Source organism: Mastigoproctus giganteus, chromosome 7, assembly GCF_048544385.1.
Source record: "Mastigoproctus giganteus isolate SK-2022 chromosome 7, ASM4854438v1, whole genome shotgun sequence".
NCBI classification, from domain to species: Eukaryota; Metazoa; Arthropoda; class Arachnida; order Uropygi; family Thelyphonidae; genus Mastigoproctus; species Mastigoproctus giganteus.
Window position 1 is genome coordinate 174,675,841 of NC_143581.1, and position 23,832 is coordinate 174,699,672.

General features: G+C 38.8%; 1 protein-coding gene across 1 annotated transcript in view; it reads right to left on the reverse strand.

Moving 5' to 3' along the window:
* The window catches only part of Trpm (transient receptor potential cation channel, subfamily M), a 715,965-nt gene that overhangs the window by 56,404 nt on the left and 635,729 nt on the right, over positions 1-23,832 (reverse strand). The window contains exon 23 of the mRNA XM_090378481.1: positions 9,564-9,692. Within this exon, the coding sequence (XP_090234607.1) occupies positions 9,564-9,692 (129 nt within the window). The remainder of the gene's footprint in view (positions 1-9,563; positions 9,693-23,832) is intronic.

Below are 23,832 nucleotides of genomic sequence, written 5' to 3' on the forward strand. Positions count from 1 at the left end.
GTACATAAGAAAGACTCTCTGCTTCTGTCTCTATTTATATTTATTTAATATTTCACCATACAGAACTCCAATACAGGTAAATTATGTGTGACAATATATATTCATTATTAATTAAACCTGAATGCATTAGCATTAGCATTAGTAGAGGCATATGATGCAAGAAAGCAAGCTTATGCAGCATCAGCCAAAAAAAAAAAAAAAAACTTCCACTTCGCCCCTCCATTCGTTCGAAATACCTGTCCAGCTGAGCCTTAAATTTATTTAGGCTATCAACTTCCACGACAAGGGATGGAAGTCTGTTCCACCAACCAACCACCCACTGGCTAAAGGCAAATTTCCGCACTTCTATCCTACATCTGTCTTTCCTCAATTTGAATTTATGCCCTCTCAGGTGATTATTTTGAGCAAGAGGAAGGATCCCATCAGCATTGAGCATACTCAAACCATGCAAGGCTTTATACACCTCTATCAGATCACATCGCCAGTGCCTAGTCTCCAGACACTGTAATTTGCAAAATTTAAACATTTCTTCGTAAGAGTACCCCTTTGTTCCATTCACTAATCTTGTTGCCCTTCTCTGTACTCGTTCCAGCAGCTCTACATCCTTCATGAAATGAGGCCTCCAGACCTGTATACAGTACTCAAGGTGTGGCTTGACCATTCCCTTATACAAGGGAATAATCACCTCCTTATCCCTGCTAGAAAAATTCCTGTATATCATTGACAAGACACCATGAGCTACCCTTGCAGCCCATCTGCACTGCTCAGAGAACTTCATATCTGCTGCACAATTACCCCCAGGACCTTTTCATTCTCTACCACTGTCAGTGAAGTACCACAGAGTTGATACGTTGCTCTGGGGTTGCGGTTTCCCATATGTAGTACTTTACATTTTTCAATGTTAAACTTCATTTGCCACCTCTCAGCCCATCTGCTCAACCTTTCCAGATCCTGTTGCAGCAGCATAGTGTCAGTAGTGTCCTTGACAACCCTGCCAACCTTTGTATCATCTGCAAACTCGGACATTAAGCTTGATATACCATCATCAATATCATTTATAAATACAGAAAACAATAATGGACCCAACACTGAACCCTGAGGGACTCCACTAATAACATTAGTCCACGATGAGCAGTGTCCATTGATTACCACTCTCTGTCTTCTCCCCCTCAACTACCCCTTTATCCATAGCAGCAATTTGCCTCCAATGTCACACTGCTCCAATTTGAGCAGTAGTCTTCCATGTGCAACAGTATCAAAAGCCTTTCTAAGATCCAAGTATATAATATCAAAGTTATTCCCTACATCCAGTTCTTTTGTGACTGCATCATAGTATCCAATCAAATTGATCAGGCAAGACTTCCCCTTAACAAAACCATGCTGTGTCCGAGCTATAACTGAAGTCTCATCTAGATGATCCTGCAGTGCTTCTTTAACCAGTGCCTCCGTTAATTTTCCTGGAACAGAAGTTAAACTCACAGGTCTATAATTACTTGTGTCGGCCTTTGATCCTCCTTTGTGAATTGGGGGTCACATTTGCACATCTTCAGTCTATGGGTACCTCCCCTGAGTCCAAGTAAACTCTCATAATTGTGGCTAAGTGTTTGCTTACTTCCTTTGCTGCCTCCTTCAATATAACTGGATAAATCCCATCCACCCCAGGTGCCTTTCTTGTGTTGATCTTCAACAATTTCTCCTCCACTTTACTCTCAGTTATTACAAGATTCTCTAGCTTACTGCCAGAGTTGAATACACCTCTGGCATTCCCCTCGCTGAATAACTCCTCATGTGTGAACGTCGATACAAAATATTCATTTAGTTTGTTAGCTACTTGAGCAGGATCATCAACAGTTGACCCATCGATATCAAGTGGGCCAATCTGATTCATTCCCTTCATTCTAGAGTTTACATAAGTAGAGAACTCTTTGCTGTTTTTCTTTGCATCCCTTGACAAAGATTTCTCGTATCTGGCTTCGCCTGCCTAACCTCCTTTGTAACTTGGTTACAGATCAACTTGTATCTATCACAGGCTTCTGTGTCACGTGTTAATTTATATGTATCCTGTGCATTTTTCTTCTCTGTCATATGTCTCATTAGTTCATCTGACATCCACTTAGGCCTAAACCTTGAACAATATTTCTTAGTTGGTATGTAAAGCCTAGTAGCTTCCAAGATAAGTGCTTTGAATGCTTCCCATTTTGAATTTGCTGTTGGTAATACCTTCAGTTGGTCCCACTGTATAGAATTTAAATATTGTCTCAGGCCATCGTAGTCACCTTTACGAAAGCAAAAACCCTTCCCTTTACCCCTGATGGTAGTTACCTCTTTGAGTAAATCCCATTTCAGCACACAGTGATCACTGCCACCTGGTGGTTCCTTTATGTGCAGATTCTTAATGCATGAAGAATCACTACTGATAATCAAATCAAGAGTATTACTCCCTCTAGTTGCCTCCCGAACATGCTGATGTAGAAAACAATCATCCAATAAATCCACAAAAGCTTTCCTAGTGTGTGAGTGAGAGTGACTAACCCACAAATTCCAGTCAATATCTGGGAAATTAAAATCCCCCATTATAAGACTCTCTGATGTACTGGCCCACTCTATTTCTCTGTACAGTTTCTTATTATACTCATTAGAGTCATTAGGCCTATAGCACACTCCTACTCTCAATTTTGATCACCCAATGCTTATGTCACACCAAACTAACTCGACACTGCACTGTCCAGCGATGTCGACTGGCTTCACTTCCTTGGATTTTATGTGTTTCTTAACTAATAGCATAACCCCTCCTCCCTTCCTATCCTTTCTGTACACATTATACTCCCCAAATTCCAGTTCTGCATTCCTTATATCTGTGTGACACCACTTCTCTGCTATCCCAACATTGATGCTTTGAGCAATACCTCAAATTCAGCAAATTTATTTAATAAACTTCTAGCATTGGTGTACACGCAAGTATACATGCACCTGTTTCTATTCTTAGCTACCCTAACACAACCCATGTGTTTACTTGTACCGCAATGACTCCCAGCAGTCTCTGAAATATCCTGCATCTTGTTTTTCAGGCTTCTGCTCATTCCAATAGAAACGGTGCAAGAATCACTTTCACCTCTGCCAGTGGCTACTGTTAATCTATTAATCTTTGTATCTCTCCAAGCTAGCAGTTTTCTGACCCACTAACACTGCCTCGATAGCATCAGCAAATATTCTTGCACCCTTTCTATTTAAGTGTATCCCATCCCTGTAGAAGCAATCTCTCCTGTTAACAAGTACAGTCCAGGCTGAAAAAAATTCTACCCCTTGAGCCTTGCACAATCTTTCCTAGGCCAAATTGATCGACAAGGCTCTCATCATATACTCCCTCCTATCGTGTCTCGGCAGAATTGCAGACACTTTCAAATTCAACCCTAATCCACGGCTTTTTTTCAACAGTGACCTGTACTTGTTAAGTAATTCTGCCGGTCTCCTACTCTTAATATCATTAGTGCCAACGTGTACAACTATATCACCTTTTGTGCCCTTAAAAGATGATATCCGCTCTGCAACGTCATCAACCTTTGCCCCTGGCAGACATACCCTGGTTCTGTTCCTCCTATCCTTTTTACAAAGCATGTTCCCTGTTTCCCTGACAATAGAGTCACCAACATCTATTAGTTCCTGTGGGACCAGTGAATTCTGCCTTGGGGGTTGCCGCCATGTTGTGCGATGAACAAGTGCAAGCTCTGGCATTGATGTGGGCAGCTGAGAGCTTGATGGGCCGCTCAATTTAGTTCCTTCGAGGGCATCCACCCTGTCCTTCAAGCTCTCATATAGGCCCATAACAATGCTGAGTTGTTGCCTGATTTCGTTACACTCCTTCCATCGTGCACACACAAAGACATCCTCCATGGCAATATCATGTCCCTCAACTGACATCATGCAAGCAGAGGCATATGATGCAAGAAAGCAAGCTTATGCAGCATCAGCCAAAAAAAAAAAAAAAAAAAAAAAAACCTCCACTGCACCCCTCCGTTCATTCCAAATACCTATCCAGCTGAACCTTAAATTGATTTAGGCTATCAACTTCCGCAACAAGGGATGGAAGTCTGTTTCACCAACCAACCACCCGCTGGCTAAAGGCAAATTTCCGCACATCTATCCTACATCTGTCTTTCCTCAATTTGAATTTATGCCCTCTCAGGTGATTATTCTGAGCAAGAGGTAGAATCTCATCAGCATTGAGCGTGCTCAAACCATTCAAGGCTTTATACACCTCTATCAGATCACCTCGCCGGTGCCTAGTCTCCAGACACTGTAATTTGCAAAACTTAAGCCTTCCTTCGTAAGAGCAACCCTTTGTTCCATTCACTAATCTTGTTGCCCTTCTCTGTACTCGTTCCAGCAGCTCTACATCCTCCTTGAAATGAGGCCTCCAGACCTGTATACAGTACTCAAGGTGTAGCCTGACCATTGCCTTATACAAGGGAATAATCGCTTCCTTATCCCTGCTAGAAAAATTCCTGTATATCATTGACAAGACACCATGAGCTACTCTTGCAGCCCATCTGCATTGCTCAGAGAACTTCATATCTGCTGCACAATTACCCCCAGGTCCTTTTTATTCTCTACCACTGTCAGTGTAGTACCACAGAGTTGATACGTTGCTCTGGGGTTGCTGTTTCCCATATGTAGTACTTTACATTTGTCAATGTTAAACTTCATTTGCCACCTCTCTGCTCAACCTTTCCAGATCCTGTTGCAGTAGCATAGCGTCCGTAGTGTCCTTAACAACCCTGCCAACCTTTGTATCATCTGCAAACTTTAACATTAAGCTTGATATACCATCATCAATATTATTTATAAATACAGAAAACAATAATGGACCGAACCCTGAACCCTGAGGGACTCCACTAATAACATTAGTCCACGATGAGCAGTGTCCATTGATTACCACTCTCTGTCTTCTCCTCCTCAACCACCCCTTTATCCATAGCAGCAATTTGCCTCCAATGCCACACTGCTCCAATTTGTGCAGCAGTCTTCTATGTGCAACAGTATCAAAAGCCTTTCTAAGATTCAAGTATATAATATCAAAGTTATTCCCTGCATCCAGTTCATAGTATCAAATCAAATTGGTCAGGCAAGACTTCCCCTTAACAAAACCGCACTGTGTCTGAGCTATAACTGAAGTCTTGTCTAGATGATCCTGCAGTGCTTCTTTAACCAGTGGCTCCATTAATTTTCCTGGAACAGAAGCATCCATAGCATCAGCAAATATTCTTGCACCCTTTCTATTTAAGTGTATCCTATCCCTGTAGAAGCAGTCCCTTCTGTTAACAAGTATAGACCAGGCTGAAAAAATTCTACCCGTTGGTGGAAATTTTTTCAGCCTGGTCTGTACCACAATCTTTCCTGGGCCGAATTGATCGATTAGGCTCTCATCATATATTCCCTCCTATCGTGTCTGGGTAGAATTGCAGACACTTTCAAATTCAACCCTAATTCACAGCTTTTTTCAACAGTGACCTGTACTTGTTAAGTAATTCTGCCAGTCTCCTACTCTTAATATCATTAGTGCCAACGTGTACAACTATATCACCTTTTGTGCCCTTAAAAGATGATATCCGCTCTGCAACGTCATCAACCTTTGCCCCTGGCAGACATACCCTGGTCCTGTTCCACCTATCCTTTTTACAAAGCATGTTCCCTGTTTCCCTGACAATAGAGTCACCAACAACTACTAGTTCCTGTGGGACCAGCACATTCTGCCTTGGGGGTTGCCGCTGTGTTACATGATGACCAAGTCATCTCTGACAGTATCTCTGTTTCCTCATTGCAAAATGGAATGTGCAGTGTCACTATCTCGCACTTGTACTCATTAAGATCATGAGCCAAGTTATAGCTTCAATAGCATATTATGTGTGGATACTGTCGTTTTTTGCAGACTCGTAGTGCTGCGTGTGTAATTTGCAATAAAGCATGAAAGAGCAACATGACCCAACATGATAGTGTGATTGTAACAATAAAAATACTTGTATTGTTGCAATAATACTATTCAACAAATGGGTAATTAGGCTATTGGCCTAACCTCTTGAAAATGTTGATTTAGTAGAGTAAGCAGTGGGCATGTGCATCCTATTTATTACTAACATTGATTCAGTAGAGTAAGTAGCAGGCATGAGCATAAATTACATCATTCATGATTTCTGTTCTAGCTTTTCGAAATTTAGTAGGTGTCGTCAAAGATATTTACACATAAAACATCTGTCGTGTGTACATGGTACACACATTATTATTTATTTTTTTTTTTTTGGCTGACACTAAATAAGCTCATACGCTTGCTTTCTTGCATCACATGCCTCTACTACTACTAACAATGAAATTTCTTTATTATTAGCTATATGGTGCAAGGAAGCCTGAAGCTTATGCTGCACCAGTCAAAAAAAAAAAAAAAAAAAAAAAATTGAATTACCCTGAGAGACAGAGAGAAAGAAAGAAAACAAGTCTCAGAAGTAGAAGGGAATCACCAAGGAAGAGAAGAATGATGATGTCTAGCTCAGGACCCTGGGTGTGCCAAGACCATACTAACCAGACAGATATCACACATTTTATGACATTGTAATTATTACCAAATGATGGTTCCTGAACTGATATATTTTTTTAAATTACTTGAATCTTTGGTGAGAACTGATTAAGAATATTTGACCCCTTTGTGCTTTCTCTCATGTACTGAAATAAATAGCATCTAGTTGATTCAAAAATTACTCCTGCTATGTGCATTGTATCTCCATGATTTACAATCTATAATAAATTAAAGTCTTCTACAATCTATAAGAATTAAAGTCATCTACAGTGATGAATTCACTTTTGCTTTCCCATTCAAGTTGCATAGAGAGATTTTTATCATACCCTTCAGAATCGCCTAGCTGTAACATATCTCCATTATTATCTTTCTTTTATCGCTAACTGTTTCACAGCACATGGACTCAATATATGCCTAGACTTAATCAGGCTCAAGGAACCATTTTGTTGCTTTCAAGCAGCTTCTGATAAGCAGAATATTCCCCCCGACTCTTCCCAAAAAAAAACTCTTCCCTGTCTCTACCTTGAACACACTATATTCACCATAATGAAATTAGTCATGTGTTACCTTTGGGATTCCACCACGTTTCAGTTACTTCTGCAATATGAGTGTTAGCTGATCTGACCACAATCTCATGTTTGTTTGTCTACAATTCACTGTAAACACTGATAACACTGGTCTGTGTTTGCTAACAGGAGAGAGAGAGACTGTTTTTACAGGTATGGGATACACTTAAATAGAAAGGGTGCGAGAATATTTGCTGATGCTATCGAGGCAGTGTTAGGTGGGTTGGAAAACTGCTAGCTTGGGGGGGATACACAGACTAATAGATTAACAGTAGCTGCTGGCAGAGGTGAAAGTGATCCTCGCACTGCTTCTATTGTAATGAGCAGCAGCAGCAGCATAGAGAGAAAGGTACTGGGGATTTCAAGAGCTGTTGGGAGTCATCATGGAACAAGTAAATATATGGGCTGTGTTAGGGTAAATAAGAGTAAGAACAGGTGCATGTATACTTGCATGTACAGTATAGTAAATAAATTTGATGAATTTGAAGTGCTGATCAAGGCATCAAAGACAGATATTGTTGGGATATCAGAGACATGATGTCACACAGATAAAAGCAGGACAGAATTGGAATTTGGGGAGTACAATGTGTACAGAAAGGATAGACAGCATAGAAAGGTAGGAAGATAGAAAGATAGAAAGGTTAGTAAGGGCCGCTGAAAGATTTTTCAGCGGCCCTTACTAAGCATATATATATTTTTTGTCTCATTGTTCTTCTGTTTTCGGTGACCCTTAAAGAATGTTGCCATGAGCAAAGCCCTGCTAGCCCGTACGTTAATCTGGCACTGGCATAGCAGTAACCCAAGAGAAACACCAACTGTGTGGTACTATGCTCCTGGAGGTAAAGAATGAAAAAGACCTGGGAGTAATTGTGCAGTTATATATGAAGTTCTCTGAGCAGTGAAGACAGGCTGCCAGAGCAGGTCATGTAGTTTTGTCAATGATATATAGGAATTTTGATAGCAGAGACAAGGAGGTGATTATCCCTTTGTATAAAACAATGGTCAGGCCACACAGTGAGTACTGCGTACAGGTCTGGAGGCCATATTTTAGGAAGGATGTAGAGTTGCTAGAAAGAGTACAGAGAAGGGCAACAAGAATGGTGAGAGGAACAAAGGTTTGCTCTTACCAAGAGAGGCTTAAATTCTGCAAGTTGCAGCATCTGGAGACTAGGCACCTGTGAGGTGATCTAACTGAGGTGTATAAGGCCTTGAATGGTTTGAACAGGCTCAATGCTAATGGGATACTTTTGCTTGCACAGATTATGAACCTAAAGGGGCATAGATTGAAATTGAGGAAAGATAGTTATAGAATAGATGTGCGGAAGTTTGCCTTTACCTACGGGTAGTTGGTTGCTGGAACGGACTTCCAGCTGTTGTTGTGGAGGTCGATAGCTTAAATAAATTAAAGTTGAACTAGACAAACATTTGGAGTAACTGGATGGGTGAAATGGGAAGGTCTTATTTTTATTTTTTTTTTATTTATTTTTTTTGGCTGATGCTACATAAGCTTGCTTTCTTGCATCATATGCCTTAACTAATGCTAATAAGATATCACTGCACCTACTTGAATATTTAAAGAAAATTCTGTTTACAACTTCTTTATAATTGTTTTGTTTCCTACACAGACAAGTTAATTTTTTTTTTTTTTTTTTTTTTTACTACCCTAATGCATCCCTTATAGTTATCTACTCAAGTCTTTCTCTGTGACATGTAACTGCTTGTGTCTAGTTCACTGTGTATATAGAATTATGAGGTGTCCCACAAGTACTCTCAAAGAGGGTGCAAGTGTAACTCTGATTTTTATCCTTAATCTGAGCTTTACAAATGACTTCTTTTTCCCTGCTCAGAATTAGCAGTTCCCCTAATCCCTAACCTCTATGGCATCGGCAAAGACCCTTGCACCTCAGCTGATCAAGTGACTCCCTCTCATAAATTTCTCCCATTACCTAAGACTAGCTAATTCCATACTATCTTTCAGAAAACAGAGAACTGGGTGGTTGCATGCATGCTGATAGTAGGACAACTGCACCGAACTTTTTATTAACCATACAAAATGACATAAGTTATTTCCCACAAGATAATGAATTTTGTTATTAACAAATATGCTTACATAGAAGAGCCTATTTTTTTTTTTTTTTTTCCCGGTGAACCATACACACTTCACATAAACAGAATTTTATATAAACTGAGTCCACATTAACAAGGTTCTATTGTATATACATGTAAATTACATGTATATACCTCATAAAACTGATCCCCAGATATAATAATATAAGGAACATTATCTCAATAATATTTCAAAGTTTGGATGTGACCTTATTATTTTTATGAGGCAAGTTATTTTTAGTTGATGTAAAAGCAATGTAACCAAGCAATATTGGTTGAATTTGTAGATATATCACCATAGTGCATATTATTGAAATAATATATACCTCTCTGACTTTTTCTAATCCTAGAGAGCATAAATAAGCAATCACATAAGCTTCCTCCCAAGATGGTTTAGCAGGCATTTTCACTAACACAATATATGTGTAGAAGCATAGGAACACTACATATGCCATCTGTAAAGGAGAGTAAATTAGTTTCACTAAGAAATATAAAATCATTTATAATAAAATTCAGAGACAATATTCTGTCACAGTAGTTATTATATGGCTATGAATGAAGCTAAAAATTACATTTCAGTACTCACTTTCTTTGATTTATTATCAAAAAAGGCATCTTACATAATCCAAAGCCACTGTGAGTAACTAAATATTTAAAGTAAAATAACAGGCCACACTAATAAAAAATTATATTACAATCGTAACATACTTGTAATTATATAATTTAAACACTATGAAATTGCATTAACAGTGATAAAATTGAATTAATGATAAATTTAACTCTGGAGCTTTTCAAAGCCTAAGCTTTTTTTCATCAGCAGAAAAACTTATATTGTAACAGGCAATAAATTCTCTATAGAAGTAAGTGACATGGATACTACATGGCAATATATGATGCATCATAATCCTACCATACCACTGGAAATGTCTCTATGTCCTGAACTGGATATCATCATTCTTCTCTTTCTTGGTGATTTCTTTCTACTTCTCTCTCTCTCTCTCTCTCTCTCTCTCTCTCTCACACACACACACACACACACACACACACACACACACACACACACACACACACACACACACACACAGTAATTCAGAAATTTTTTTGGCTGGTGCAGCATAAGCCTCAGGCTTCCTTGCACCATATGGCTAATAATAATATTTACATGGCTACCAACAAACATGCCATTTGGAAACCACAAATTCAAAGATGGGATGAATGCACCATCCTCAATTACACTTCATAACCCACTCTGTTGTTGAAATATGAAGATTCTCAAGTTACTTCTAGTCATAATATCTATACGCATTTTTAAAAGTCATAAGATCCTCAAGATGTGTAGACTTCCCCTCCCACACATGCACAGCAATGGTTGAACAATCAAAATTGATCTCCCTAATGGAATTATTATGGTCATTCACCATATCACTAATACAACACCCTATCTCAATGATATACCACACCTCATGCTCCAGGCATTGGACCTTAAACACTATTCCTCTCTTAGATTCCTCTGGAAGTTGAGTCTTAAGTTATGAGACTACACTGAAAAGACTTTTATCAGGATTTTATTTTTACTTTTAGCTGTATACAGAGGGTATTTTCTAATTTAAAGATTCTAGGTATCGGTCCCGTTATACCTGGATAAAAAAAAACATACATGCCATACTGAGAGGAATGACAAGAACACAAGAATCCATAATATTTCTTCCTCCCCCTCTTCTAGTGTATTTGTCTGAAACTACCCAAGGGAAGCTATGTACTCAAGGATAAAGTAGTTTAAGACCAAGAAGGAAGGGAAGAGAAAAATATTAGGAATTTTTGTATTCCTATAATACTTCTCACTACAGCACATGTGCCTTTTTTACTGGAGTATAACGGAATAGCTATCTAGGATCTATAAATCATATAACACCTGCTGTGTACTTTCTGGCAGAAAGCTTTAGATGGTCGTTTTCCAAGTTAAGACTTCATTTCCAGAGGAAATGAAGGAAATGAAAGGACATTCTTATCAAAACTAAAGAACTAAAATGGTCTTGGGCAGGACACATAGCTCGAAGACATGATGACAGATGGACTAAGAAAATAACAGAATGGTACCCAAGAGGAGCTAGAAGAAAACCTGGAAGACAAAGGCGGAGATGGATAGATGAAATTCATGAGTTTTTGAGTAGTAAATGGATGGCCAGTGCTCAAAACAGAAGGAACTGGAAAGTTGCTGGAGAGGCCTTCATCCTGCAGTGGATTGAAAATGGCTGATGATGATTCCAGAGGAATCCACGTGAGGTGTGTAAGACAGGACACTGTATTAGTGATATGGGGGAGGGGTGTGAAGAAATATAATTATGCCATTAGGGCAGCCAATTTTGATAGTTCATGCAAAGATGTGTATGTCATTGATATCCTAAGGGTGCACCACCTGTAGGATATCAGTCCAGATGAGACAAAAGAGTGTGGAATATACCATCTTTGATTGTGATATAGTCAACCCACCTTTGAATCTGTAGTTCTCAAGCTTTATGACCAGAATCAGCTCAAGAGTCATCATATTTTAACAGAAGAGTGTAGAATATTCTGTAGTTCTAAAGCAGAATGGCAGCCAATTTGGCAGCCATCTAGACATAGAAACAATTTTGGTAGTATGGAAGAATCATGCTGGATCATGTTTTTCCACAGTGGTACCCACTTCGTGTGTTCTGTGGAGTAGTTGTCTGCTGTGGTACTATAGTTTGCTCACTGATGAAGAAAGCTGAGGCCTTTGGAAAGCTCCTGAGTTAAATTTGTCTTTAATTTAATTTATCACTTTTAATGTGGTTTTATAGCTTTTATATTATATAGTTATATTAAAGTGGAGTTTAATTATATATTAGCATGGGCTGTTATTTTATTATTATTTTTTTAAAATTATTTAATTATATACTCTGGCATTGAAAATTGCAAGAAATTGATGTGCTGTACAACATAAATATTCTAAATATTCTATTTTATGTACTTTGATATATACACAGTGTGGCAAGTGGAAAATAAGCCTGGTTGACTATTATAGTTGACACAATTGAGGTCAATTATTTTTCCTATTATTTATATGCTGTTCCATTCTCATCCAACCTACTTTCACTGTTTCAATACTAGCTACCACCTTTTCCATTTTTAATTACATAGTTCTAGTGATTTGTGATGTTTTCCTCTACTGTTAGGAGGACAGCATCACTTGTATATTATTCTCCCACATCCACACACTACATGCAACAATGACGGAACAACTGGCAGAAAGCCGTGACTGATATACAGTTCAACATTCTCATCACATCTCTTTGAATAGTATCAATGTCATCAAAATAACTGCCTTTCAGTAGTGCCTTGAGCTTTGGGAACAAAGAGAAGTTGCCAAAATCTCCTGAACAATGAAAGCCTTCTGTTTTGGTGCATTGTTGTGCAAGAGGAACGAATTGTCATCTTCTCCACACTGAGGCTGCACATAACAGATTCTCTGAAAAAAACGTTTCAAATGTCCAGACAGCAGGCAGTATCACTTTGACCATTGGGCATGAAACCTTTGTGCATAATTCCCTTGTTATCATAGAAAGTGATGAGCATGGTTTTGATTTTGACCTGTCTTGACAAACTTTTCTGGCTTTGGGAGAGTTTGCTGACTTCTACCCTGCACTTTGTCACCTTGTTGTGGGGTCGTACTGAAAAACATCATGACATCACCCATAACAATCGAATTCAGGAAGCTGGGTTTACTTTCAGTGGCCTCGATGAGTTTTCTATGGTGTTCAATTTGCACCAGTTGTTGGCCATCTGTTAGCAAATGTGGAACAAACCATGCATAGACCTTCAGTTTCTTCAGATCATGGGTTATTATTTGTCAAATGGTTTCCTTATTAATGCACAGATCTTCTGAAATCGTTTGGAGTGTTACACATCGGTTCCCACACCTTTTCAATCAACTCAAGCATTCAAACCATTTTTGCTGGGACTGGAAGTTTGTCATCTTCCTGCAATTCTCTTCCACCAGTTAAACATTTCTGCCATTTGAACACAAGCGCACGAGACATACAGTTCTCTCCATACGCTTGCTTAGTCATTTGAAACATTTCCGTGACACTTTTGCCCAGTCGAATACAAAACTAACTTGATGTTTGCTCTTTGTTCCATTATTAATATCGAATTACTGTGACACAGAGCGAAACGGAGACAGAATAAGTTATAAGTTTAATTATAGGAAATACACCTAATTCTGTTTTTGCATGATAGATACATTCCTGAAAAATACGTGTAAAAAAAGACATTGTATTTATGGAAGAAAAGAAGATTGGTTCCGGATCTAAAAAATCAGTAAAAATAATTAAAAAAAAAAAAAAACATAAAAATATTCATTTTAAGCTTATTATTTTATTTCAACAAAATACACATGTAATAATATGTAATTAAAATGTATTAAAGTAAATTTGTATGCATATGAAATGAAAAAAATTCTTCATGAACAAAAAAAATCTGTTTTACACATAACAAGATTTTATTCATTTTCACTTTCTGATAATAAACGGTGCATATGTTTTCGTACGACTGGAATATCACTGCTATCACTAGATATGTTGTGGACATCGTCTTCTTCCTCTATTAATGAAATTCTTTCTCTGATCTCTTGAGCAAAATCAGCACGAGCCTCCTCTGGTGCTGATGTTTCACCGGTTTTACGAACGAATTCAGTTATTAATCGTTGTGTTCGTGTTTTGGTTAGGCCGTTATATAATTCTCTGTAAGAGGCTGTCAACAACTTCAGTTCACGTCAAAACTTCCCAGCACGTTCCTCATTAGGTCATGTTTGACAAAATGATTACCTAATTTTCTGGCCAGTTTCAGACCTTCTTTTATTAAATCTGCATTTAAAACAGGATCATTTTCTTTGTTATCACTACATTCTATGGGATAAGGAGTCCCAAGGACAACCTCTAATATTTCATCTTCGCTTAGGGCTTTGTCGATTAACAATTCATCAATATCTTCAAACGATAGATCATCGAATCTTTCTCCACCAATTTAGTGTGCCATTGTAACGATGTTGGGAAATTCGGTCGTATTAGGGATGATGGGATCTTTGCTTTTTACACATTGTGGCCAAACTGCTTTCCAACATGCATTTAAAATTGCTGGTTTTAATTCAGTTCACGCTAATCCAACTTGATTGATACAATCCATAATTGAGAATTTCTTCCACACATCAATGACTGTTAGTGTTTCATTAGCATTAGCATTAGCATTAGAAGAGGCATTTGATGCAAGAAAGCAAGCTTATGCAGAATCAGCCAAAAAAAAATAAAAAATTTAAAAAAATAATAATAAATAAATAAATAAAAAATAACCACTTCCACTTCACCCCTCTGTTCGTTCGAAATACCTGTCCAGCTGAGCCTTAAACTTATTTAGGCTATCAACTTCCACGACAAGGGATGGAAGTCTATTCCACCAACCAACCACCAGCTGGATAAAGGCAAATTTCCTCACGTCTATCCTACATTTGTCTTTTCTCAATTTGAATTTATGCCCTCTCAGGTGATTTTTCTGAGCAAGAGGAAAAATCCCATCAGCATTGAGCATGCTCAAACCATTCAAGGCTTTATACACCTCTATCAGATCACCTCGCTGGTGCCTAGTCCCCAGACACTGTAATTTGCAAAACTTAAGCCTTTCTTCGTAAGAGCACCCCTTTGTTCCATTCACTAATCTTGTTGCCCTTCTCTGTACTCGTTCCAGCGAGGCCTCCAAATGAGGCCTCCAGACCTGTATACAGTACTCTAGGTGTGGCCTGACCATTGCCTTATACAAGGGAATAATCACCTCCTTATCCCTGCTAGAAAAATTCCTATATATCATCGACAATACACCATGAGCTACTCTTGCAGCCCGTCTGCACTGCTCAGAAAACTTCATATCTGCCTGCACACCCACCCCCAGGTCCCTTTCATTCTCTGCCACTGTCAGTGTAGTACCACAGAGTTGATGTTATACAGAGTTATACTGAATGTTACTACAGAGTTGTAGTACCATTCAGTTTGTCCAAAACATGTTGGAATGTTCATTTTATGTATTATGTTTTAATTGTCGCAATTATGCCTTGGTCTAGCGGTTGTATCAAAGATGTAGTATTAGATGGCAGAAATAAAATTTGTACGTTTGGGTGTTCCAAGACAGGATGGCCGCATGCATTGTCAAGAATCAGAAAAACTTTAAATTCGAGATCTTTCAAATTCATATAACGTCTGACTTCTGGGACGAACCATTTGTTGAACCATTCTGTAAAGATAGCAGTGATCACCCAGGCCTTCTTGTTTGCCATCCAGTGAACAGGCAGTTTATTGACAACATACGATCAACATACGATCTCCTGAAGCGTTGGAGGAAAATAATAAGGTCACACGATCCTTAGCTACCTTAAAACCACCAGCAGTTGTCTGCAATTTGGCTACATACATTCTCTTCAGCATTCGTTTCCAGAAGAAACGAATGCCGAACGAATACGTGTAAAAAAAGACATTGTATTTATGGAAGAAAAGATTAAGTGTGGAATCCAGTTTCATCTGCATTCCACACTTGATCAGGAGTGTATCCTCCATCTTCAATAATTTTTGCAAGTTCCTGCAGGAATACTTTAGCAGCCAATTCATCTGCAGATGCAGTTTCACCTTTAATTTTTATATTATGAAGAGCATTCCTTTTAAGAAACCCTGTCATCCAACTCATCCAACCTGTACTCGCAGAAAATTCATACTTTCTGTTTAACTGAGATGAAGTGCTTGGCTCCTTTTCTTTAATCTGTCTGTAAATTCTTAACGCTGTTTGCTTGATGGCATTTCCATCTACTGGTACTCTTTTTTGTGATTGATCTTCTATCCATATTACCAGAGCCTTTTCCATTTTTTCCTTGACAATATCTCTTGTATATGATGATGAATTAACACTTACTTTTGTTCCAGAACATACCGACTTCCTAATTGCAGCTTCATTTTTCTTAATAGTTCTTACGGTAGCTTCATGTACACCAAAATGCTTTCCTACAGACATAGCCCCTTGTCCAGTTGCAAGACGATCTAAAATTTGAATTTTAAGTTCCAAAGAAATCACTTTCCTTTTCATTTTGGTAATAGGCAAATTATTCGACATTATATAAGGGCTACTGAAAAATATCTCAGTTATAATTAATAAAAAAAGATATGAAAAATTTGTAAACTTACAATTTATTGACTATCGGCAAAAGTAATAAATTTATATGTGCACAAATTTCACTAAAGATTCTTTCACTTTGAAATAGAGCTTACTACTAAATGTCTTCTGAAGATACAATGCACGAATACCATAGATGTGCACCAAATTCAATAAAAACGTTGATGATTCATAGATACCTAGACGTACACATTGGTAAACAAAAGCATGCGTTTCAAAACGCACACACTAGCTGTTATCCAATCTATTGGTGCGTGTAATACAGAAATTATACTAATATGCCACAAATAAAAAAAAATTTTTCTTAGAATTTAGGCAAAAAAAAAAATTCATAGAAATCGTGTTAAATCAAAATGACTCGCGTAGAAAGAGAATGAAATATTTATTTTGAATTCGTGTTAAATGAAATTCATGTAAAAAAAGTTTGTGCAAAAACAGAATTAGGTGTACATGATCCTTAGCTACCTTAAAACCACCAGCAGTTGTCTGCAATTTGGCTACATACATTCTGTTCAGCATTCGTTTCCAGAAGAAACGAATGCTGAACAGAATGCCGATCTAATCTAATATAGCAAAATTGTAAATTTTGCTATATTAGATTAGATACATACAAAAAAGCTTTCGGTTGTTTTTGTCAATCTTCCTCAGTTAAACTGACAGTTAAGAGTGGAACATGCGTGTACTACCAATCATGTACATGAAGCGCATGATTAATTGTTATTTAACTAATCATGAATTTGATTAATTCATGATTAGTTGAAGCCTGTGGCTGTGATGCATGCGGACGCTGCCAGCATTTATCATTAGTCAGAATTGTTGTTTCGATAATAGGGTGGACCCGACATCCACTGCTCCTGTTGGCCAAGGTACTGGAGCATGTGATGCTCAACGACTCCAACCAGGCACGTCATCGATAATGGTGGGACCTATCCACAATCATGACATCGCGGTGTGCATCAATGTCGTGGTGGGTTGCCCAAACATGTTCGGCAATAGCTGAGTGCTCCACATCTGCTAAGCGGATTACTCTTTCGTGTTCGGAAAGACGTTTTGTGAGCCATCTCCCAGTTTCCCCAATGTAGCAGCTAGTGCAGTCGTGGCAAGACATGCGGTAGACCAATCCACTTTATAGTAAGGTGGGGACTGGTGTTTTCACTTTAGACATGAGGGATTGTAAATTTTGCCTGGGAGTTGTACGCATTTTATCCCATGTGATTTTAAGACCCTAGAAACCTGTTGTGATAGGTTTGGGTAGTATGGGATAAAGGTGCTCGCGGTTGAGGCATTACCTTGGATGTTTCTGTTGGTCGCTACGTGGCCATGTGTCTGTAGGTCACACCTGTCAAGGGTATTGATGGGATAGCCACACCTCGTAAGATCCGCCTTGACTTTAGCAATTTCAGTGTGCCTTTCATGTACAGAACTAGAGTGGATCCAGCCATGAGTTAGCAAGGTTCGTACAGTGGCAAGAAGATGGCTACGCACGTGTGCTGACCAGAAGTTGGTAAATTGGCCAGCACACATTGGTTTATGATGGACAGTTGTCTTCAAGCGCATGCCTTTGCATTGGACAAGGGTGTCTAAGTATGGTACGGTGTTGTCCGATTCTAGCTTGACGGTGAATTTTATGAAAGGCGACAGAGAATTGAGATGGTCTAATAGTCGATCACCCGAGTTTCTGGGGATAACCACAAACACATCATCCACGTAGGGACACTAAAAGGTAATGAGATCTGGTACATTCGTAAATGCACGACCCTCTAATTCCTCCATCACGATGTTTGCCGTGACTGAACTAACCGGGGAACCCATGGCTGTGCCGTGTACCTGTTAGTAAATGGAGTCGTTGAACAAGATTGAACTGCCTGTTAAGCACATTCTGAGGGCAGTGGAGATATCATCTGGTGTTAGTTTGGTTCTGCTGCCAAGAGTTTGGTCATTATCCAAGAGTTGCTTTGCACATGTGATGGCAAGTTCTACTCGGATGGAGGTGAAAAGTGACACTACATCAAATGATGCCATGATTTGATCTTGTGAGATGGATAGGGTTCGGATCCGTTCTATAAATTCACTACTGTTGGAGACGGTGCTGGTGGTCTTGCCTACTAGGGGAGAAAGGAGCTCCGAGACAAACTTCACTAATTCATAACTTGGTGAGCCACAACAGGAGACAAAGGGTCTTAATGGTGTACCTTCTTTGTGAACTTTCGGTAGTCCATAGAATTGTGGAACCTGGCAGCCAGAGGCGATTGCATGTGGATTCTGTTATTTTCTTCTGTTTAAGCCAACTGTTGACGAGGATGTTCACTTTCGACTCCCATCGTTCCAAGGCTTTGACGGGAGGAACGGTTAAGGGCTGGTAAACAGAAGTGTCCTGCAAGAGCAGCAAGGCTTTTGTCTTGATGAGGATGTTCACTTTCGACTCCCATCGTTCCAAGGCTTTGACGGGAGGAACGGTTAAGGGCTGGTAAACAGAAGTGTTCTGCAAGAGCAGCAAGGCTTTTGTCTTGATGAGGATGTTCACTTTCGACTCCCATCGTTCCAAGGCTTTGACGGGAGGAACGGTTAAGGGCTGGTAAACAGAAGTGTCCTGCAAGAGCAGCAAGGCTTTTGTCTTGATGAGGATGTTCACTTTCGACTCCCATCGTTCCAAGGCTTTGACGGGAGGAACGGTTAAGGGCTGGTAAACAGAAGTGTTCTGCAAGAGCAGCAAGGCTTTTGTCTTGATGAGGATGTTCACTTTCGACTCCCATCGTTCCAAGGCTTTGACGGGAGGAACGGTTAAGGGCTGGTAAACAGAAGTGTCCTGCAAGAGCAGCAAGGCTTTTGTCTTGTAATCTGTGCGATTCATTACGACTGTTCAATGTCCTTTATCTGCCGGTAGGATGACGATGGATGAGTCTTGTTTCAATGTCTTAAGAGCAGAAATTTGTTTGCGGTTGAGATTGGAAGAAGCAGGGAGAGCATGGTGCAAAATTGCTGAAGTTTTAGGCAAATTGTGTTTGCCACATCTTCAGGGAAACGCGTTAAACATGCTTCTATGCCTAAGGCAATATCAGTGATTGGTGGGTTTCTTGGGAGAACAGCAAATTTCATACCCAGGGTCAACAGGTCTACTTGTTCTGTAGATAACTGTTTGATGCTCAAGTTCAATACAAAATGTGTGCAACTTGTGGAAGGGGTATTATGCTGATGACAAAATTCACGGGACTCACCAATTGAAACAGCAAACTTACGTTTTTGATGTGTACAGTAGTGTTCAGATTCTCTGACGGCTTGGTAGCACAAGGTATGGATTATATCAGTGTAAACAGGATCAGGAATTAAACTTCTAAGTTCGACTAGCAGGGCTGCTTTACTCGTTGAAGCATTTTGTATGTCTCGATGAGGGCAGCCAATCCATATGTTTAGGGTCTTGTAGCTGATGTTTTGACAGGCACGTTGCATAAATTCGTTAGGAAACGGTGGTTTGTGGAGAAATCCTTTCGGGATGACTTTGTTTGATTTGCACCTACCTGTGAGAAAATCTGAGATGTTGTTTGCCACAGGTAATATGTTCTGAAATGGAAAATTTCTGCTGACCTTGATGGCAGTGCTCAAGTAACAATCACTCTTTCATTTCACATTTACTTTTAGTAGATGGCAGCACCAGCACTTGGCTCATAACATCAGTCTTAATTGCCACACTGTGTATAAACAATTATTATCATGAAGTGGGAAAAAAAAAAAATTTAAATTAAATATATAAATATACAGAGTTATTCAAAATGATTCATCCGATTTCAAATGACTATATTTTTGAAGTTTACAAATACAGAGTGATTAGTGATACATCACCAAAAGAAAAACTGTCCTTTTTTTTGATTTGGTAGTTGTTGGCGCATCAGCTTCTGTGGCCATATTGCACCTCACAAGGTTTTTGCAGTACTTTGATCCAAGCCCGAGGCGGGAATCGAACCCACAACCTTTGGGTTGCCGGGTAGGTACTTTACCCACTCGGCTAGCCCGGTCGGCCAAAAACTGTCCTAGTTTTGTCTCTCACCTTATAAGTGCTCTATGTGACTTCCCATAGTTACACGAGCAATGTCGAGACGATATTTGAATTCCTCCCATACTTGCTCCAGCATGTATTTGTCACTCACTCCACAGCAGTAACAATGCGATTTTTGAGCTCATGGGCAATGCTGGCACGTACACAACATCCTTAACATACCCCCAAAAGAAGAAGTTGCACGGCATAAGATCTGGTGACCTAGGGTGCCAGCTGTAGAGCACCAAGTCATGGAATCCACTGCAATCAATCCACTGTCTGTCGCAGAGCCACAGTGACAGTGGAGCCGTCTCATGGTGACCTTCTAAAACTCGTAGATTTCCCTTTTAATTTGGTGTATGCCAAGTTAATACACGGTTGATAGGTATGGAATTACGCTCATTTGAAATTGGATGAATCATTTTGAATAACCCTGTCGATTAAAATCCTATTAAAAAAAATACCATTTTAATGAAAATTTCACTGTAATGAAAATATTTCCAAGTCCCAGCTGAATTCCCTTATTAATGCTTTGTAAATCTCATTTGAGTGAAATAGTTCTAATGAAAAATATAGCACAATGAATTGTTTTCAAAATATTCCTAAATCTATATAGTTCAGATATGCAAAATGTATTGGTGAAAATATATATGTGAAAATTATAATTGATCCTGTAAATATGGCTATGAGAGGATTCAGTACCAGAAAGAGAAAGAAAAAGTTGTAAAAGATGCAAAAAAAATATGCAGTTTCATACTATCTAGAAACTTTTGCACATTTTATTTTAATCAAATTGAATTTACAAATCTGTAAAAAACCAATTTACAAATTTCCCCCTTGTTATTGCCTAGTTCTAGAAAGGGATGAAGGTACTTAAACAAATTCAGTTATATAATTGAGCAAACTAAATATTTAAAATTCAAGTGTCCATAAGTCATGACGAAACAAAGAAAACTGAATAGTTGGCTGTTCCATATACATTGCCTGGGCACTTAATTAGGATGGACATTTCTGCTATATGCAATAATCTATGCAAAAATATGTAAAATGAAGAGGACATATGGTGTGTAACATGTGCAAGAAAGTGCTATAAAAATATACGATCAGACTAATACCCAAATCAGTTCAACAGTAATGGGGAATACACAGGATCTCAGACTTCCAAAGAGGCATGATATTGGTACATGTAGCAGGTGCTACAGCATCGAGGATAGCTGCACTTGCAGAGTGCTCAAAGACTAAGATCAGCTGAGTCATTAATGAATGGCAAAATACATTCAGAAAACAAATGTAAGACAGATGCAGATAAAAATGAAGGATTATGGAGCAAAGTCTCAATGTCTGGAGTGGATTATCAAGTGTAAGCATCATCAAATTACAAAACAGTTAACTTCTTCATTTCATTTCATTTCATGTGAGAACATCACATCATGCAACAAACCATACAAGGAATGCAATGTGGGGGGGAATACAAGACCTTCATGGAAGCCACTAATTTTAGACAACTGGAAAATATATCTGCATTGGTTCCAGGAACTAAAACCATGGATGCAGAAGGACTCCAGACAAGTCATGCGGTCCGGTGAGTCTTAATTTATGCTTTTCAGATTGGACGGAAGATCACACATATCAAGAAAACCATACAAGGCACTGAAACCATCCTGTTATGTCCTGGCAATACAGACTGGTAGAAAAAATGTAATGATGCAGGTCATGTTTTCAGGGCATACCCTTAGTTCCTTGTACTGGAGGAACCAAAAATGCAAGAGCATATCTGAATACCAAGACCAGACAATGTCACATGTTTACCCCAATGGACAGGGGTATTTTCAAAATACCCCTGTCCACTGGGGTAAACCGTCCACTGTGCTATATGTGTGAAAGAGTAGCTTGAGAAACATACAGAAAACTTCAGATATCTGCCTTGGTCAACCCAATTATGGAAACCAATCCCACTGAGCATCTGTGAGATGATCTGGAAGGGCATGTTCATCAGCACAGTCCTCTGCCCATGTTGCTCCCAGGAATTCAGGAAAGTTTACTACATGAAAGATCCAATATTGTCACTTTTCATTATCCATATGATGTGATATCAGAGCAGTGATTCAGGCTAAGGATAGTCCAACACACATTTAGCTCATGGTCCTAATAAAGTGGTCAGGAAATGTATAAAAAGGTTTATTCACATTCCCTTACAAGCTAACTTAATTATATTTTTGTATTTTCTCAACAGTCATTACACAATTAAGTAAAGATTTTTCTGGGCATTCCTTCTTGGGTTTTTTTTTTTTTTTTTTTTCCAAAATAACTAACTTTTTTGATATCCTGTTTCTATAGCAATAAAGTATCATAATGAATGAAAATAAACTTAATGAAGTGAGACTAGTCAGATTATTAAACATCTAAGGATGCAGTGGCGACTGACTGAATAGCTCAAACAAAGATCCCATGTGAATGGATTGTTATGGGAAGACAACTTAAAAGCAATAAAAATACTTAGCTACACACAATAAACTATTAAGCTAATCACTTAGATGATTCGCATCAACTGGTGCAATACCACTGGTTAATAAGAGACCCCACTTTGCTTACTGGAGGTCTGAAGTTTAGTCTCATCAATCATACTGCATGATCGTTGATTCATCATGCAGTATGAATGATATCATTTGAGGTTATGAACCTTACAATAAAGATCATATTTATTTATTTATTTAGTTATGATGGGCATCAAGGCAAGATCCGATCCTCCTTACATTTCGAGGATATAGCTAAAACAGTGTTCGTAAGATGGCTGCTAGACAGTCCACTGGACCAAACCTACTGATAACTCTCTAGGAGGCATCCAGATCAGCTAGGGTATAATCTCGCTGCCTATAATCTGCCAAACAGTGACTGGAAGAAATCTAAATAATGTAATGTGGGGGACATTGCTGAGGCCACGTTATGTCAAGGTGTTGGGTACGGGTATATTCTTGCTGAGTGTAAGCCACATCTAAATATTTCATTACTCCATACAACGTGTCCTCCTCACCTATTCTTACTACTGAATGCATCATGAATAGTGAAACTAACAGAACAAACTTATATGTAAAAAGATCTAAACTTCCCAAAGAGTTCCAATCTCAGTGATGTCCATTTACCATCTGCTAAACCAACATACTTTTTGTGTATGTTGGGCTTAGCATCCCAGTAGCAGTTGCTATTGTTATTTGGTTTTTAGGAGCATTAGCAAACTAAGGCCATACTGCTCCGGGGATATGCAGTGGTCATTTTCTGACCTTTCCGCATCCTCCGTATTTGGTGGTCACGGGCTGGAACCCCGGTCTAATCAACAAGTGTGT